Source organism: Electrona antarctica (assembly GCF_951216825.1).
Source record: "Electrona antarctica genome assembly, chromosome: 7".
In the NCBI taxonomy this organism is placed as follows: domain Eukaryota; kingdom Metazoa; phylum Chordata; class Actinopteri; order Myctophiformes; family Myctophidae; genus Electrona; species Electrona antarctica.
This window is the reverse complement of record NC_136812.1, coordinates 18,541,493-18,560,291: the sequence shown is the minus strand read 5'-3', so window position 1 is coordinate 18,560,291 and position 18,799 is coordinate 18,541,493. Positions and strand designations below refer to the sequence as shown.

Sequence of the window (18,799 nt, the reverse complement as noted above, 5' to 3'; positions counted from 1 at the left end):
TAGAAGTTCAGCAATGGTTTGATTTGGTCTATGAAGGGGGCAGGGGGAAAAATGTCTTGTGTGAGAGATCTTGTGTGGTTGTGTGCAAATGGAAATTGTGAACCAAGGCTGGTGCTAAACTAGAGGAAAGGCTGAGTGGGGTAACCAAACCAGTAGGGTTTACCCTCCTGGGAGAATTACATGTGCTCAACAAGATTAATGGCAATTTGCTGATTAGATTATGAGATATCTTAAATATTTTAGCCTGAAGGTGGTGTAAAATCAAGGTCATGGGGTCACTCAAATCAGTACAGTTCATCCTCCGGGTGGTATAAGTTATTTTTTGGGGACAAAAGTGTTTGACCAACATTGCCATTATTATCACCAAATTCACCATCCCTACTGCAAGATCAATCCCGTATATATCAACACAATGTTAAATGAACAGTACTATTCAGCTGGCTGGTATCATGATGTTACTTTGGTAATATTTGTTAAAAAAAAAAAGGTCAGCACCAACATGCGTTGGGCAACCAAATGGTCAGCTGTATTTAACAAACATTTCGAAACATCAATATTTCAGTAGGTATCAGATGATGCTTTCTGCCTGAGGTTAGAAAAGGTTAAATTGATTGAGTAACATTGTTGTCAAAAAGGAATTACCCCAAGTAAACAAGGTTTAGACCCACTGGGATTCCCTCACAATGTGGGGAGAGAGTTTACTCAGAACACGGTATAGGCGTGTTGTGTTGTGGTACGCTCACTACGCTTCTATGAACTGTCAAAGCCTCTAGTTTCTGCTCTATGTTTTGGTTATACTTTATGACCAATCTGGGAAACCATCGGCAAAAATAGCGCCCTGTTTTGAACAGAATCTTTCAACGCATTAAAAGAAAATAATAGTTTTTGTTTTTCCAATCATTTGGGGGTCCACTTGCATTGTCCTCACGGCCCACCAGTGGGCTCCGGCCCACAGGTTGAGAAGTGCATGGCTATATGTGATTGTTGTTGGCTGGGTTCTACGAATGGAAGCTGCAGACTTCAGGGGTAATCATGTCACAGCATTGATCTGAGTGTCTTTCTCTCTCTGTGTGTGTGTGTGTGTGTGTGTGTGTGTGTGTGTGTGTGTGTGTGTGTGTGTGTGTGTGTGTGTGTGTGTGTGTGTGTGTGTGTGTGTGTGTGTGTGTGTGTGTGTGTGTGTGTGTGTGTGTGTGTGTGTGTGTGTGTGTGTGTGTGTGTGTGTGTGTGTGTGTGTGTGTGTGTGTGTGTGTGTGTGTGTGCGCGCCCCAGGGCCAGCGATGACCCCGAGAAAACCAACACCACCTACATGGAAGATTCTCAACCCACACATGGTGAGAGAGACACAGATGGAAGAATTTTTGAAATACTCTGTTACAAGTTAAAGTCCGGTATTCAAAATGTACTTAAAGTACCAAAAGTGAAATACAGTTTTCAAAATGTATAAAAACTCTTTTGAAAATATCGGATCTACAAGATCTACTTAGTTACTTTCCACCACTGGGGAGAGAGAGAGAGAGAGAGAGAGAGAGAGCGAGAATCAAGGGTATGGAAGGGACTGATATGGAGAGACATTGATGGAGAGGAGTAATTGATAAAAGAGATAAAGCGGATGAGCTTGCAGATCTGCTTGATACTTTTCTGCGACGCCGTAGTATGATCGATTAGGGCATTCATTTATGAAACCAAAACACAAACAGTTAAAACACAAAGATAGGAGGTTTTCTGCCGGGCCCCATCCCCCCACAGCAGATCGAACCCTGAGTATGTCTGACTCTGTATTGGTTTGTTTGTCTTTCCATCCAGAGATTACCATCAGGGTGGATGAGTCAGAGTGTCTGTCGATGGCCAGCTCCCCTGACCAGCAGACGGAGCGTTTCCTCTCGACAGGCACCACAGGCCGCAGGGTCTCCTTCAACGAGGCCGCACTCTTCGACCACGGCAAGAAGGCCCTGGAGAAAGGGCGAAGGTCAGACAGGATAGCATTTGCACAAACACACACACACACAAACACACGCACGCACGCACGCACGCACGCACGCACACACGCACACACGCACACACACAAGCGAGCGCACACGCACGCGCACACACACGCGCGCACTTACACACTCATGTACGCACTCATGTACGCACTCATGTACGCACGCACGCAAGCACGCACGCACGCACGCACGCACGCAAGCAAGCGTACTGTGCACACTGTACTGTACATATTAAGGACCGGAGGAAATAATAATTTGATCTTTTATCATGATCAAGATAATCTTATTATGGTACATTTTCATTATTGGGATAATCTTGATTGCATGGTTAACATCCTCACATGAGCATCACAAAGCCATTTTTATGTGTCGCTAGTAATGTGTGTGTGTGTGTGTGTGTGTGTGTGTGTGTGTGTGTGTGTGTGTGTGTGTGTGTGTGTGACTGTGTGTGTGTGTGTGTGTGTGTGTGTGTGTGTGTGTGTGTGTGTGTGTGTGTGTGTGTGTGTGTGTGTATATATATATATAGCCAATCAACAAGTTGAACTCGTATGCCTAGTATATATTGTATGCATACAAAGTCAATGGAAAATGCATGCTGTCATCAGTTTTCACATACACTATAGTTCCCCTGCTCTTAGGGTGCCAAGAATTCAAGACAGTCACATTGTTACTGTATCCATTCCACTGATATGTTGGTTAGTTAAGGGTTAAGTTGATGAATATAAAATGAGTCCTGCATGTACGTACAGTATGTATGGTATGGAAGGGAAGTGGCTTCTCTCACTCCCTCTTTCTTTCTCAGTGGCCTACTTTTCGCCAAAGAACCCCACCTCAGTCTGAAGATATGCAAATGCCTCCGAAGGAATCATTCTCTTAGGCTAAACACATTATTGCAGATGCTGTGGGTTTGAAAGGCAGAAATCGCTTTTCTTTCTCTTTGGCGTATCTTGTCTCTTGTGTCATGAATGATGCAAAGGCATGTAAAGTAAGGTACACAAGTTCATGTGTTGCAATTCAAATTACTTATTGTTTCATAACAAAAGGGATGATGTATCAGTGGGCAAGGACTGACACATTATGGTATGTATGTATGTATGTATGTATGTATGTATGTATGTATGTATGTATGTATGTATGTATGTATGTATGTATGTATGTATTTGGTTAAAATGGGTAAGGTTTTAAAAAAGGCAAAAACATGCTCTGTTGCACTGGCCTAAAAGTGGGTCCTCTAAAACTGCTTCAACTTCTGAGAATGTGTGTTTGGTTCATTAGCCACCAGATGGCATATCTTATAAGTATGTGTATGTATGTATGTATGTATGTATGTATGTATGTATGTATGTATGTATGTATGTATGTATGTATGTATGTATGTATGTATGTATGTATGTATGTATGTATGTATGTATGTATGTATGTATGTATGTATGTATAGCCTGGAAGTGATGTGCGACAACACACACACACACACACACACACACACACACACACACACACACACACACACACACGTTAGACAATCTAACATCCGGTCGCGTATTTTTGGCTCTTCAAAATAAAGGTTGAATGGGGGGAAATGCTGGCGTGAATTATCAAAATTATTAATAAATCCTGGCGGGTAAAGGGTTAAGTACAATTTTGAGGTATTTGTACTTTACTTATTTGTACTTAACTAATTAGTTACTAGTTACTTTGTAGATTTTTAATATTATGACAAAACATACATTAACCACTTCAGCCCCTTATACATTTCGGCCATTTGAAAATAGCCAATCTACAAGCTCACAAATAGCCGTGCTACAAGCTCACAATGCGTTGCGATGCGACGTATTGTGAGCTTGTAGATCTGCTATTTTCAAAAGATTTTTATACATTTGAAAACGTAAAATGGGACATTCTGCACAATTAGTACTTTTACTTTTGGTACATTTAGTACATTTTGATGCCAATACCTTTGTACTTTTACTCAAGTAAATTTCGAATTCCCGGACTTGTAGTACTTGTAACGGAGTAGTTCTACAGCACATTGCAGCTAGTATTGATACTTTTAACTTAAGTAAAACACGTGAGTACTTTTTTCCCACCACCCCCCCCCCCCCCAGGTACACGCTCACCGAGGGAGACTTCCACCACCTGAAGAACGCGCGTCTCACACACCTCCACATCCCCTCCCCCGCCCTGAAGATCGTCACCATCCACGAGTGTGACTCCGCCGAGAACACCGTCACCATGGCGACACACCCCGCCGCCAAGTCGGCACTCTCCATCTTCCAGGTGACGAGTCGACGCCGCCGCCCTGCCATTAGTCCCCAGCCGTGTCGTTAGTCATGTCCGAGACCAATTAGAACATCAGTCAGACGCGCCAGGGCTGAGAAAATATATCAACCTAATGTACCCAAACGAGGGTATCATAGATCTTTTCTGTCTGCTCATTTCAATGGGCTATGTGCATTGATTTCCCATTTGGATGGGGGAGTTGAATCACTCATGCTGGATTTGACAGTCTTTGGACTTGAGGTGATGTGGCCTACATGATATGTTAAATCCACCAATGTTCTATTAAAGAGTGTGATTCTGTTTGAATAGTATAAACATTGCTTGAAATTAAAAAGGGAGATGAAACTTGAAATTAAATGAGAGTGCCGGTCCGGCATGTTTTGCCCATCGACTATGACTCACCGTATACTTGACATTACTGCCAATGCCAACCACTTATTTCTTCTGTTATTGCGGAATCCATTGGATTCTGTTAATATCAGTAAGGTGTGAAAATCAACCAGCATACAAGTAGGCAAACCAACACGCAGTGAATTAAGTAATGATGCCACTCATGCCAGTATGGCCCTTCAGGTACTACAGTGTACATTGCTTGAAAAAAGAAGTATGCTGAAATGTTTTGTCTTAAATTGTCCAGGTAAAACAAGATCTAACTTTGTGTACTATGTCTGTCTCCCTGCAGCCAATGCTGTGCCCTCTCCCCCAAACAGCATTGACCAGCCTGAGCGTCAGTCCTAGCTCAGCCCTTCCTGGGGACATCTTCAACTCTGTGGTGGACACCAGCTTCAGAAGCAGCCACACAGCCATCAGCACCAAGGAGCCTAGCTCCTGCTCTGTGAGTCTGCTTCTCAGACCTGGTCATGTCAAGGACCCAGTGCTCATTTCGTCGACTATAAAAACTATGACGAAGAATATTTGTCGAATACCTTTTATCATGCGTTAATATTTTTATTCGCGTTATTTCTTCTGTAATTCATTTATCAAATGTAATCATTTAAAGTCCCAGAACTAGAAATGTTACTCAAAAGACTAAAGACTAAAACCAAATTAATATTTGTTGTCAATGTATTTGGCCACAGGCCAGTCCCCCACGAGAAAATATTTTGTTTTTCTGCCAGGGACCACCCCTATAGAAGATTTGTACTGTTAAAATATTTACAAAATATATAAAAAACGAAATCTATTTTTCTCAAGGTTCTTTTGAAAATAGCAGAACTACAAGCTCACAACGCATGTCATTTAGGGTTAAAGTGGTTCAACTCAACTGTTTTATGCTATATTATTAACACATTTTTCTGGGAACCCCTGGAACCCTCTCAAGGACCCCTGGGGGTCCCCAGAACCACTGATTTAGTTAATACATTGACTGCTCACTTTATCACACAGTGACAACACTTGATCGACGAAGTTAATAAAATGGCAACAATATGAATGATTATGTCAACGATAACGATGTGTTGACTGTGTTCACATATCACACATCTTAGCGCCTTGCTAGATTGCTATGCATGCAGTGCTTACAGTTAACACTGTGATTTATTTGTTAGTGGCTACACAATATGCATGAATGCAAATAATCACAACACACAACAATCACAACAATAGCAGTCTGTGAACAAATAAATCACCAACAGTCAATGTTATGTGTAGATCAGTGGTTCTCAAACATTTTCCCAAATGTATATATTTATTAGGCCACGGACCCCCATTTGAATAAAAGTGCCAGGGACCCCCATTAGATGTTTTGTTGTTAGATTATATTTAGTACAGAACTCTACTGTCTCTACTGTAGGTGAGGAGATACCAGTGGAGAGAGTGAAACTATGATGTGAATGGTCAATTATTTCATTATTATTATTATTTATTATTCAATACAGCAATGCATTGATATTAAAAGGTCCTTTGTAATTTGTACTGCTTAATACTAGTGCACAATTACTATAGCCTAGTACTAGTAGTATACTTTAAATAGTTTGTCCTCTGGTCTTAGTTTTTCCATCCTGACAGAACATCTCTGTGTTCCCCATGCAGATTGAGATGCTGGGAGCAGGGCCCTGCAGGGGTGACGGAGTGCATGGCGTGGGCGAGGGGGCAGCGGCTACCGGTAGCACAGGTGCTGGAGTGGCAGGAGGCCACCATGGGCCGGTGCTGCAGTTCTTCACCAAGCTGCGACGCCACGCCAGTCTGGAGGGGTCCAGCCCCTACTTTAAGATCAAGAAGTGGAAGCTGGACAGCAGCCAGAGAGCTTCCAGTCTGGACACCAGAGGTAATAATGGATCCTTTATTTTATTTTTTGGCTTTCGCCTTTATTTTATATTTTTTTATGAAGGGACAGACAGTAGGCTGACAGGAAATGGGGAGAGAGATGGGGGGAAGACATGCAGTAAAGGCTGTCGGGATCGGGAGTCGAACCCGCGGCACACTGCCAGACTGGATTACCAGCCACGGTGCCTGGACCGCTGAGCCATGGCCCAGGCCTGGATCCTTTATTAATGGATCTTTGACTGCACAACAACACTGTTTACTTTATTTCAGCTATATTGATACAGGATCTGTTCACCAAGAAAACGTTTTTGTTAGAAAACAATGACTCACGGTATACCCGTCATTACTGCTGGCCATTTTCCGAAGCATACCGTAGTTGTTGTGTTTTTCATTGGATTGCATCCATTTCAGTATGGTATGAAAATCAACTTGCTTGAGATAGGTAATCGGACACGCTAAATATCATTGCATGGTTATTTTTGTCAAGTTATGTGACCAATGCATCAATTTAAAAAGTGTATTAAAAAAATAGTTGCTGGAGAAAACATTGATTTGAAATCCAAACCGCTATGACTTAAGTTATTAGCCATGCAATGATGTTTAGGCAACAATGACTCAATTTTAGATAACGTTAGGTAATGTTTTAATCATATTGGGGCAAATTTTATCAACTGCTAAATCTGAAAATAAACGTGTTTATGTATATGGCAGAAGCTGTGAATAATGACGTATGTGTATTGAAGCTGGTATCATCATTTAAACAGAGTGATGATAGTGTTCCAGCATCCAACTGTGTTACGCACGCACGCACGCACGCACGCACGCACGCACGCACGCACGCACGCACGCACACACACACACACACACACACACACACACACACGACAGATGGCTCTGTGACGCACAGTTTGCTCTTTCCAAGTCAATTTGAGGACCTGAATGAAGCCTCCCTGCCGTTCCCTGAGGGAATGACAACACTGACTTATACCCGGTTTTGCACAGGTGGCGCACACTGAAAATAGCTGATCTACAAGCTCAGAATGCATTGCAGCGCGATATAACAATCAGAACCATACAATTGTATATCTGAGTTATATTAAAAACCTCAATTAAATAAAGGTCCTGTACCTGTGTAAGTAATTATTTATACTGTAACCAAACTGTATTGCAGACCAAGAAGAAAACACAAAACTGTTGCTTTTGAATTGAATTACCGTAAATTGCAATATCTTTATCTGACTTAAACTGGATCAAACTAAATACTAATTCAGTCAGACAACTCACGAATAGATTTAACCAATATTTATTATAGAATGAGAATACAAGTGTGCATATGATATTTATCTTGACGTTCGGCTCTGCTGCATTTTCTCCCTGCTCGGCACGATTAAACACCATCATAAAACATTAAGAGCAGGGAGATAGATAGAAAACCCCCAAGGGGAACATAAATAACAGAGCCCACCGGTGGTGCTGGGGTGGTGGTGGGAGCAAACATCACATAACAACCAGGAACCATATGCAGAGGAAGGCAAGGAAGCTTTGTGAAGGAAGAGAAGTGGTCACGTGACTGGGCTGCGCCATGACACTTTCATGGACACTTTCATGGGAGCCAAACTCACACCGGCAGTGCAATGAATACTTATTAATAATACTTAACATTATTTATGAACAATTGAGACCTTTGTCATATAATCGGTTCAGGAATATAAAAGAAGACATATCACAGGTTGTTTTCTAATCACTTACTTTTCTATGTGCACAGAGTGCACAGTATAAAATTTTATCTGAGGATCTAAACAGCAGCAGGTATCGTTTCTGGCTCCGAAGTATCGCGATATTTGGCTGACAGACAGGAAACGGTGGGAAGTCTCGCGATACTTGGTACGTTCAGAAAGGTACTTTGTGCTCTTTAGATACCATACCTCTATAAAAATTACACAGCGTACATCGAAAAGCAACACAGCAGACAATAATGTGTTACATGTCTTCTGTTATTTTCCAGAAGTGATTACTTTACAAAAGGTCTCAGTCATTCATAAATAATGAGCTGGTCACTGAGCTCTCATTGACTCCAGTGCATTCTGCCTGTAGTAAAGGAACCCTGGCCTCTCACTTCCTGTAGGCTACTTATTTTATAACTGTTCCTAGTACCTCACTTCCTGGATCTATTGCTAACATGCTTTTTCCCCACAACATGCTTTTCTTTCTCCACAATTTAGTCGTTATGCCAATGTATTCCTCCACCCACAACCTCCGTGGTGGTGGGCAGGGACTTTACCACTGCACCACAACGCTATCCCGATTTTTAAGTGTACTTACAATTTTGTATTATTGTTATTATTTCAAAACAAAACAAACAAAAAAATTCTGACAATTCCAAATTTCCAATACATCTCCAAAAATGTAAACAAATAGTGAAACTGTGAGCTTGAAGACTGGCTATTTTCAGCTTTTGGGTCTCGAGTCGAGCTGAAAGGTTTGTGGGAACACCTGTAAATTAGACAATAACTTGTCTCCCCCCTCCCCCCAGGCTCTCCTAAAAGGAGACAGTTCCAGCGGCAGCGTGCTGCCAGTGAGAGCATGGACCAGGATGAAGACTCCCGTCACCACATAGACCTCATTCAGTACATCGCCCGCACCCGGGACGTCACCTACTGCCCCGGGCGGCCCTCCTCCTCCCCAGCTCCCCCCTCCACCCCGCCCCCCTCCCTCGGCAGGTATCTTTAAATTCCCTTGCCATTCATCCACGTCCACGGCTTTTGCTGTCCTTTGCACTCATGTCTGTAGTGCTGTCCTTTGCACTCATGTCTGTAGCTAGAGCAGTCGTTCTCAGAGTGGGGGTCCCTCAGGGGACTCTGGCAAAATGTGTTAATATAGCATCAAAATCAGTTTAACCACTTTAACCCCTACACAGGGTACATTGGCGACTTGAAAATAGCCAATCTATAAGCTCACCACAGGGAGCGAAGCAATGGGTTGTGATCTTGTAGATCGGCTATTTTCAAAAAATCTTGTATAGGGGTCCTTGGCACGAGATATTTTCAGAATGGTGAATACATGAATGAAACAGTTTGAGAACCACTGCTCTGCTGCAGTTAATGCTCTGCTCTCAGTAAGCTGCAGCTTTGAAGTCCTTATTCTCACTCAGCCCCTTTCTCTGCACCTCAAGAATGCTTTTGTTCTTTTCTATCACGCTGCCTTATAGCTATTGTTTTATTTATTTAATATTTGCTTTTTTAGGACAGCAATATCACAATAATAATTAATTAACCTTTCTTCTGTTTAATAGATATATAATATTTAATAAATAATATACATTTAGAAATATTTAATTGGATGAGACAAATTTGTTTCCAAAAATGAATAGACAAATAAAATAAAATTACAGAACAATGTTACAGTATATATATGCAGTTTATAGGAGCCAGACAATAATTATAAAGTCACTCCAGAGAAAGTAATTGTTTCTATAATATCTCTCATAGCTATTCTAAATGATTCCTGGTGTGGCTCACCATAAATGGCAGACATACAAGCTTGTAAAACATGAGAGGAGTGTACTGCACAGTATCAGTGCACATTTTGTTTAACAGAAAATACAAATCAATACAATTAACAATCAAGCAAAGGTGGTTGCACACTGGACGCGTTTTTCGGAAAACCGCTAGAAATCCGAAAAAAACGGGCTCGGTGTGTAGGGACCTTTACTTTGGTATTTTTGTAATTTAGCCATGAACTTGATTGCTCTAATCCAGAGTGACAGTGAGTCTTGCTCAAGAACACTTTGTCAGGAAACCTTGACTTTTGTGGAAATCAAACCTGTACCCTTTTGGTTACAATAGCAATGGCATATAACCTGCAGTGAATATAATTGTGTATGAAAAAACAGTACTATTTGACCCAAGTCAGACTTCTAATGTAAGCAATTACCTTAGGATTTCTTGGAAAGCTATTAGATTATCCAAAACCAGACGTACCGTTTTTATGGTTTCCTGTAGTGTACAGTATGTTTGGAGGAATTGGTTGAGAATTGGGACATGGAGTATAAGATAGTATAAGAAACTAGTCCCTTCCATCACTGATGTGGTGTGCTGATAACTAAGAATTCCAAGGATTAAGATGACCTTCCTATTTTAGATTCGGTTTTACGACAAGACAGAATCTGGCAATCCTAATAAGAATGAACAAAATAGTAATTTTTCAACCAGTTACTCTGGTTAAAAAATGTTAAGTTAAAAAAAAGAAAAGTAATTCCCTGTAGATCTTTGTCTATATAAATATGTATGTAAATATAAGTAATTTCCAAATTCCTGAACGCTGCTAACCAAGAATGATGACTAATGTTATTTACCAGTTGCAATTGTAGCTATTAATATGACACAAGTCATGTTGTTTTTCACATGTATGCAGGGAAACACATGACATTAGTTGAGTTCAGTTTGTTAAGAACATGCAACAACCATAGCAAGCCATGAAAATCACATCAGTGTGCACTGTGTACATAGCCATGTCTCAGACGAATGTGGTGATTGGCTTTTTGCTTTGGAACTGACCCTTGCCATGGGTGCGCGTGTGTGTGTGTGTGTGTGTGTGTGTGTGTGTGTGTGTGTGTGTGTGTGTGTGTGTGTGTGTGTGTGAGCACGTGCGTGAGTGCTCGACTGCTCGTGTCCATGAGTATCCATGATCCTTTTTTTGCTCTCTCTCTCACTGTGAATTTTCCCCATCGTCCCCGTCTGCTTTACAGGTTAGAGGTGGAGGTGATGGTGGAACCCAGCTGCTGCCGTGGTGGTCCGGGGGTGATTGGCCTTTCCCCTGATCCCCAGGATGAAGCACTGACCGTGGCCGAAAGGGACAGTGCTGACCCGGTGGAACCCCTGGACCCCCAGGACTCCCAAGCCCTTTACAGAGACATCTGGACCCTTCGTGCCTCCCTGGAACAGCACGCCGGCAACGACAGGAACTCCGTGTGCAGTGACGCTGACAGCGTGTGTTCGCTGGGGGGACACGCCGAGACAGAGAGAGAGAAGGGGGAGCTCCCAAGCTACCCATCACAGGACTTGGGAGACGAGGCAGAAGATGTCGGAGAGGAAGACAAGGACTTGGCTCTGTACATGGCTGAGGAGCTGAGCGAGAAGAAGATGAAGAAGAGGAAGCAGGACAGCACGGACTCAGAGCGAGGGGGCAGCGATGGAGAGACAGGGAACCGCAAGCTGCTGCAGATGGACAGTGGTTATGCGTCGATAGAGGCTCCGTCCCGCGGACCGGAGGACCTGAGGCTGTTCGGGAGCAGCAGTCCTAAAGAGAAAACCGCCCTGGAGAAGAGACACCACTTCACCAGTGCCGGGCGAAGCGGCACGATCGGCGAGAGCTTTGAGTCCTACCTCAGCGAGGAGGAGCCTGAGGAGGATCCTCTGTTGGGCGCCAGTGGAGGAGTTGCCATGGAGACAGGCGCCGGCCCACTGGGCTGGTCCCCGTACGGTCAGATGTTCACGCCACGGGAGGCGGTGCAGCCGGCGCCCCTCCCACCCCCCCAGCCCCTGCATAGGCGCGACTACAGCATCGACGAGAGGACGGATGCGCTGTTCAACGAGTTCCTCCGCCACGACCCCCAGTTCGACCAGCACGACTCCCCGCTGAAGAAGCACCGTTCGCGAATCCACCTCCGCAAGCAATGGCAGCGCCACAAGCAGTGGAGCGACCCCGGGGTCAGACACTACCACTCCTCCTTTGAGAGACAGCGGACACCGTTGCGGCGAGGCCAGAGCGTGAACTACCCGCTGGACACAAGCTACCACAGCACACTTCCGCGCATCGTCAGCGCTCCAGATGAGGAGGCGGCTGACGGGGCCGGCAGCAGGCCGGAGACCCCAAAGGTGGAGGCGATGCCCATTGAGGGTGGAGGGGAGCAGAGGGAGCAGGGGGCCACGAGGGTGTCCGAGAGCTACGCCAGCACTGTCAGAGACGAAGCGGCCTCCTGCTCCAACCCTCCTCCTTCACACACTCCTTCCATCACCGAGAGTGAGGGCGGATTTGCTGAGCAGCCTGACCCTCAGGAGGACAGCAAACAACCCATACCCCCTCCTGAGCCCCCCGACGAGCGCTCGCCCCCTCAGCCCCCCAAATCCTCGGGCTACGGCCCTCAAACCTTCACAGCAGAGCTGACAGACAAACTGACTGCCAATCTGGAGGAGAGGCTATACGCAGGCCTATACAGAACCAGGGACACACCGACCGAGTGCGTGACTTTTACGGTCACGCACGCTTCTCCTGACCACAGCCCAGTGTAGCAGGGTTTCAAGTCCTCCACCCCAACACCTCTTGTCCCACTGACTGACAACATTCCATTTGATTTCTGTCCTGCCTTGGTCTTGACACAAATATCTCTACTCTGTATAGTTTGTGACCTAGACATCTAAAACACATTGGCGTATCTGTTCTTTCAGTCCATTTAAAGACTGCGTCCCAAACTGGGCACACAAGCCATGTGACTGACAACTTGTGTGGTTCAGCTAACTCACTAGCGATGTGAATGTGAACAACAGTCTTTCTTTATACTGGTTAGCATTAAGCAAGTTACATTTTCATAATTTTAGTCTGTTGAGAGTAGAGAAAGCCAAAAATAGTAAAATGATAATAATAATAATTTAGTTAATAGTCATTGGATAAAAAATAAAATAAACATTCAAGTTTTTCTTTACAAACTTGGAGTTTCTCAGAGTTAGCTCCACGTCTCCATACGTATTTGTGAACTATTTATGCCCTACCTTTGTGTCACTACTACTGTAACTCCTCCTCTTCTCCAGTGGAGAATTGAGGAGAACAGCCAGTATTCCCTCTGTACTAGTGGATTCACTGTGAAATCAGGTGCTATTAGACATGTAGGGATCTGTGGATTTTGATACAACGGTCATGTCAGTCCTGAGCACGTGGTTACTATTTATTTTCACAGGCTATAATATCTGCCACCCATTAGCAGGGGTCTTCAACGTCTTTCAGGCCAAGGGCCTCTTAACTGAGAGAGAGGTGAAGCTACACATAGTATAAAACTGTGTTGCAGATTCAACTTTTCATAGATAGCTGCATCAGTGTTGGATTCATGTTACTTAAACAGTCAATACTTAGTAAACTTGACCTTTGGCTCTGTACTTGGTCTACTCTTTTTTCCCTCTACACACAAAACCTTGTTGCCGAAAATAGCCGATGTACAAGCTCACAATGCCTTGAGAATAGGGATGCTAGGGTTCAAATGAGTCATGTAAAAACAGAATCCTACCACACAAAGATTTGGCAGCCCCCCTGTAGTAACTCTGAGGACCCCTTAGGGGTCCCGAACCCCTTGTTGAAGACCCCTGCATTAGAGATATTCAATTCATATGAGGCGTACTATGTCACATTATGTCCCAGGAAATCATTTAAGTCCCTGCAATTGTACAAATGTGTGACTGAGACAAATATCTGCCAAATCTGGAATCCAAGGTTGTTTACTCACTGCTCTTCAGACTCCATGGTTCCTTATAGTGCATATAGACGGGCATGAATTATACACTTAGCAAAGCCTGTATAATGTGTCCTATTGAAATTGCAGTTAGCTCTCATTTCTCTGTATCAGTGAATGTCTGGCTTTGGAAGGGTGTTTCTATTTAAACATGTTTCCCTGAAGAGGGAAATATTCTACCGATACCTGACGGTTGTGCTGTTTAATGTCATTGAATGTTTCTCATTTTGTATCATTCATTGAAATATCCTGTTTGTATTGCTTTCTGCTTGTGACAATGAGAAGTGACACAGTAGGACAGGGTTAGAGCAGCCCACGAGGAGGCTGTGTAACTAATTTTGGTGCCAAAAATATATTTGTATATAGAGGGATCTTAACAATGGCACGATAGAACAAGGAAGGTAGGCATATTTTAGCACTCCTCTTTGGTGACAAAGACTGAATCACAGATATAACAATACTGTCTGATTGAATGAATAAGCTATGACTCCAAGTTCATCTCTGAAGACACTCATATCTTTGTAAAGATTGAGAATAAGCTCAGTTTTAGTTACTTTTACAGACATGCTGGTGGGGTTATTTTAAGGCTGTTGAATGGGACTGATGCGGTCCTCGCAGACGTTAGTGTTTATTGAGTTTCTTTATGAGAAAGGCATGCTTTCTTGTGCATGGAGCTCACAGGGAACAGGCTTTATTTGTTAACAGTTCACATTCTTTTTTTCCCCTCCCCTTCTCTTTTTCCTCCTGAGAAAGTTGACAGTGCAGTGCATGTTTCCCTCAGGGGCAAGGACTTGCACTTCCTGTCGGCGTAGAAAACCAGAATGAACAAACATGTTATTTGTTACAATTTCCCCCCTTTTTCTATCCTTCTCCGCCTCTGTATGCATTTCAAGCACGCTAACGAATCAAAGCATATCAAAGGCAAGGAACGGCAAGCCTGTTGAAGAATTGGAAAAATCAATTTCTTGCACTTATAGGCCACCAATGGCTTGAAGCAGCACTCTGCCTTCACATCCCCAGCAGCGTGCGGCAGAGGAACGCTCCGTGAGCGACCCAGTTTTGCTTGTAAATTCCCACTCTCTGAGGGGTTGTTAGGCTCCCCCCTTCTCACACGTGCAGTGAATGGAACCACTGCAGAGGATGGCGTTGAATATTGATTTAAAAAATGGAGGTGGTGGGTCCTCTCATCCTTCCTTCCTGTCCATTCCCTCACTCTCATAGGTGGTTAACGGTACAGCATTGTGACTCTTATCTCCAGTCAGATAAGATCTCTCTCATCTGCCTGATAGAAGTCTCCTCTTGTGGCTGAGTGGACTGAGAGACACAAGCCATGGTTCTCATTAACGGAACAATGCCGTCTTGATTTCTCTGACAATTCTGACAGACGTCATGGGTGAAAAGGGAAGAGTGTAATTTGTACAGTCAACAGTAAAAATGGCAGAGTTAAAGTTAAAGAGGGAAAAAATAGACATAAATACCGAAGAGGGTGAAAGTTCAACATTAGACGACAAATAAGTACATGGTACAAAGATGAAACGTTGTGTATACAAACACATTGTTGCCGGAGCTAGACTTAGTCTGTCCTTTATTAGGTTTAGAACTGGGGACAGTGGTAAAGAAATGTTTGTATACTAAACCAGTAGCCTGTCCAATACAATGATGCATAACTCTTCATAGGTGTGCATGAGAAGTAACATTTTAGTTCATATCTTCATATCATATCTTCATGACTTAATCTACCAAATCAATCCTTTGTTAGAAGGCAGAAGTTAAAAAGCATCAGTATGACTAGATTTTGTATTTTATGGAATCAACTTTGTTTAGGAGTCATGCTTACAATACTGTAAATGATGATATTTTGTGAGGTTTATTTCCATGATAACAAAACAAAAAAAAGAAAGAAAAAAATCTACAATCTATTTATGTATTCCTTGCTTGTTAGTCAACTGCTCAATTTCTCAAAGTATAAAAGATAGAGTTCTAAACAACTTTGCCTTTGTTGACCCTGATCCATTGAGCCTTGAGGGACCAAATTGTATGAAATGTTATTTTGGGGTTGTTATCCAATCCGTGAATAAATGGATGAAACATAGATGGTTCTACTGCGCCTCATTTCAAGCTTCTGGCTTAAAATCATGGGAAAGAGGAGGATGTCTCTGATGATGAATCTCACTTGTTTCTTTGTGGGCGAGTCTCAGTAGTCTGTTGGATTTTCTTTTTTCACCTTATCTCCACCATAACCAGCTCCAAATGCACCAAAGGAGTAAATCAGATGGTCAGAAGTTTACTTTCTCAGCTATGCTTACTGTAACCAATTCATACTTTGTCATTACAGTGCTTTTTGAGTTTGTAGAACTATTTTTACTACTTTTTTAAAGGTTTGGATTGTAATGCCCAAGGGACGCCAGGTTGAAAGTGTGAGCATGTACAGGGGCATCTGAATTGGACAGGACACATCATGACTGAGGTCAAAACATAGCAGACAAGCTGAGCTCTCTAAGCAGCAGGCAAACCTGCCCATTGCATCTTAGAATAGAACAAAAGAATCAAATGCAAGTTAGAATAATACCACATTGCTCACTCCTGACAGATGCTGACAGTTCGTCACAGCAGGCGCTACACAAATTAACCATGACCACTGTGATTAGGATGCTAAATGAATTGTCAGGAAGTGGAACACTGGCATAAAGCATTATAATGTAAATGTAGAAGGATCAGGAACAGATGCAATAGAAAATTCGGAATGTTCATTCAAATTTGAATGTAAAAATGGTATGAGGATCGGCATCTCCAAATCTGGTTCTCATCAGGAAAGGAAAGCAACAGATTGTTGCGTAGGGATTTGTGACAGGTGAAGGAGTTTATGTAGGTCAAGGACTTGTTCATGAGTGAGGAGAGGATGGTCATGGTCAAGGTTGTACTTTGTTACATCTTGTGTATGGGTACATAAGAGTAAAACGTATTTGTTTGCCATTCCTGACGCACAAGATCAGAAACGAAGCAGCAGGAGCTGGAGCAGTATTGCAGTCGCTGTACTGCACTGTTTTAAATGTTTTTTTTTTGTGGCTTTCGCCTTTATTTTATATTTTTTTATGGAGGGACAGACAGTAGGCTGACAGGAAATGGGGAGAGAGATGGGGGGGAAGACATGCAGTAAAGGCCGTCGGGATCGGGAGTCGAACCCGCGGCACACTGCCAGACTGGATTACCAGCCAAGGTGCCTGGACCACTGAGCCATGGCCCAGGCCAGCTGTACTGCCGAGCTGAGCAGATGATGCTCGAGAAAGGGAAGTCTGGAAATCTCTGTTGGAACTGTTACCCCCTTGACCCGATTCCGGATAAGCAGTTGAAGATGGATGGATGAATGGTAGAACAAGACAACCCAGTTACAAAAACAAAAAACTAATTGAAAATTACTTCAAATGCTTCAAATGTTTATTAATCTCACCAAGCACTTCTATTTTTCCCAGGACGTATAACCCAAATCATCTCACAGCACAGCAGGATGTTAACGAACACCTCCCCGTCTCTTTGTGGACGAACAAATGGAAATTAAAACGCTTTAGACTGTCCATTGTCCTCCTGAGCCAATATGGAGCCTGGCTCTGCCCATAGGGCTCTTGCCTGCACAGGATCAAGCTTGGCACAGCAGGAGCTCAGATCATCTTATCAAAATCTGGGTTACCGCCAACCCACCAATCAGAATAATACATCAAAGTCACTGGGAAACAAGCGTGATGCTGAAGAGACTACAGCATGTGCAGAGTACCTTGAATCACATCCTGCTCTTAATGTAAATTACATGCAAATGAATCGGAAACAAACATTAGCTATCCACATCATTTGGAATGGTCCTACAATATGCGGAGCCCATGTATAACATGGTCATTTCTGTTCAAGGTTCAGTCAAATAAGACCAAAAGAAATCTACCAAAAACATTTCAGTGCATTCAAGGCCCTTACATAAGGTTACTCACTCACTGCTGCCTGTAGTCATTAGAATTTTAATTTCATTAGTTGTTTCATCTCGAAAACCTCGACAGCAACCGGCCGAGTGCAATTCCTTGCATTGGCAAACCAGGGGGACGGCAGCCCCAGCTCAATCTAGGACTAGGTGAAGTGATTGGGAGGAAATACTAGGTACAAGAGCAACCAACTGGCACTTGACTTGGGGCAGATACACCTGGTAGGAAGGAACGCATTAAGCAAGGAAGCCCAGTGTGGCCAACAGAAAAGGCAGACAGGCAACATACAGTGAGATCACAGCCACGACTGCTGATGCCAGAAAGGAATGCCAAGCCCTTGGACAGGGAAAATAAAGGGCTCAGTGGTAATCAAACCTTGACATTTCAAGGACCCAGAGACTCGTGCTCAAGAGTTACAGACCTGTAATGGTCCATTTGGAACCCTGGGGGTACCTATATCCACTTTGAGAAACACCGCTCTAGATTTTAGAATCCAATCTAGAGAACCCTCATACTGAACCAGATGAGTTCAAGTGACCTATTTTCCTTCAATATTAATATAAAATGTTTTCTTTTCCCTCCCTTGGCTAATCCGATTGTGTAACCACACTTGTCCAATAAAATAAGTTCTGATTCATGACATATTGGTGACGGATATAATATGTTTAATTTATTCATTTCCTGGGATGAGTGGTTCAGCTGTACTCTGAATTCCAATGTTAACACACAAATTGAATTGATGTACTTGGCCACTGTCTGAGACTTTAAACCGTTTCAACAGAAGGAAATGACACAAGGCACACATACTG

At 43.2% G+C, this 18,799-nt stretch overlaps 1 protein-coding gene across 1 annotated transcript in view; it reads left to right on the top strand.

Annotated features, from left to right (window-relative positions):
- Window positions 1-16,117, top strand: part of cbarpb (CACN subunit beta associated regulatory protein b) — a gene marked incomplete at its 5' end in the record, with an annotated part of 20,067 nt that extends 3,950 nt beyond the window's left edge. Inside the window, 7 exons of the mRNA XM_079505409.1 lie at window positions 1,270-1,331; window positions 1,804-1,966; window positions 4,088-4,259; window positions 4,945-5,097; window positions 6,294-6,528; window positions 9,061-9,247; window positions 11,275-16,117. Coding sequence (XP_079361535.1) covers window positions 1,270-1,331; window positions 1,804-1,966; window positions 4,088-4,259; window positions 4,945-5,097; window positions 6,294-6,528; window positions 9,061-9,247; window positions 11,275-12,817 — 2,515 coding nt within the window. The 3' untranslated portion in view covers window positions 12,818-16,117. The remainder of the gene's footprint in view (window positions 1-1,269; window positions 1,332-1,803; window positions 1,967-4,087; window positions 4,260-4,944; window positions 5,098-6,293; window positions 6,529-9,060; window positions 9,248-11,274) is intronic.
- Between the last annotated feature and the right edge of the window lie 2,682 nt (window positions 16,118-18,799).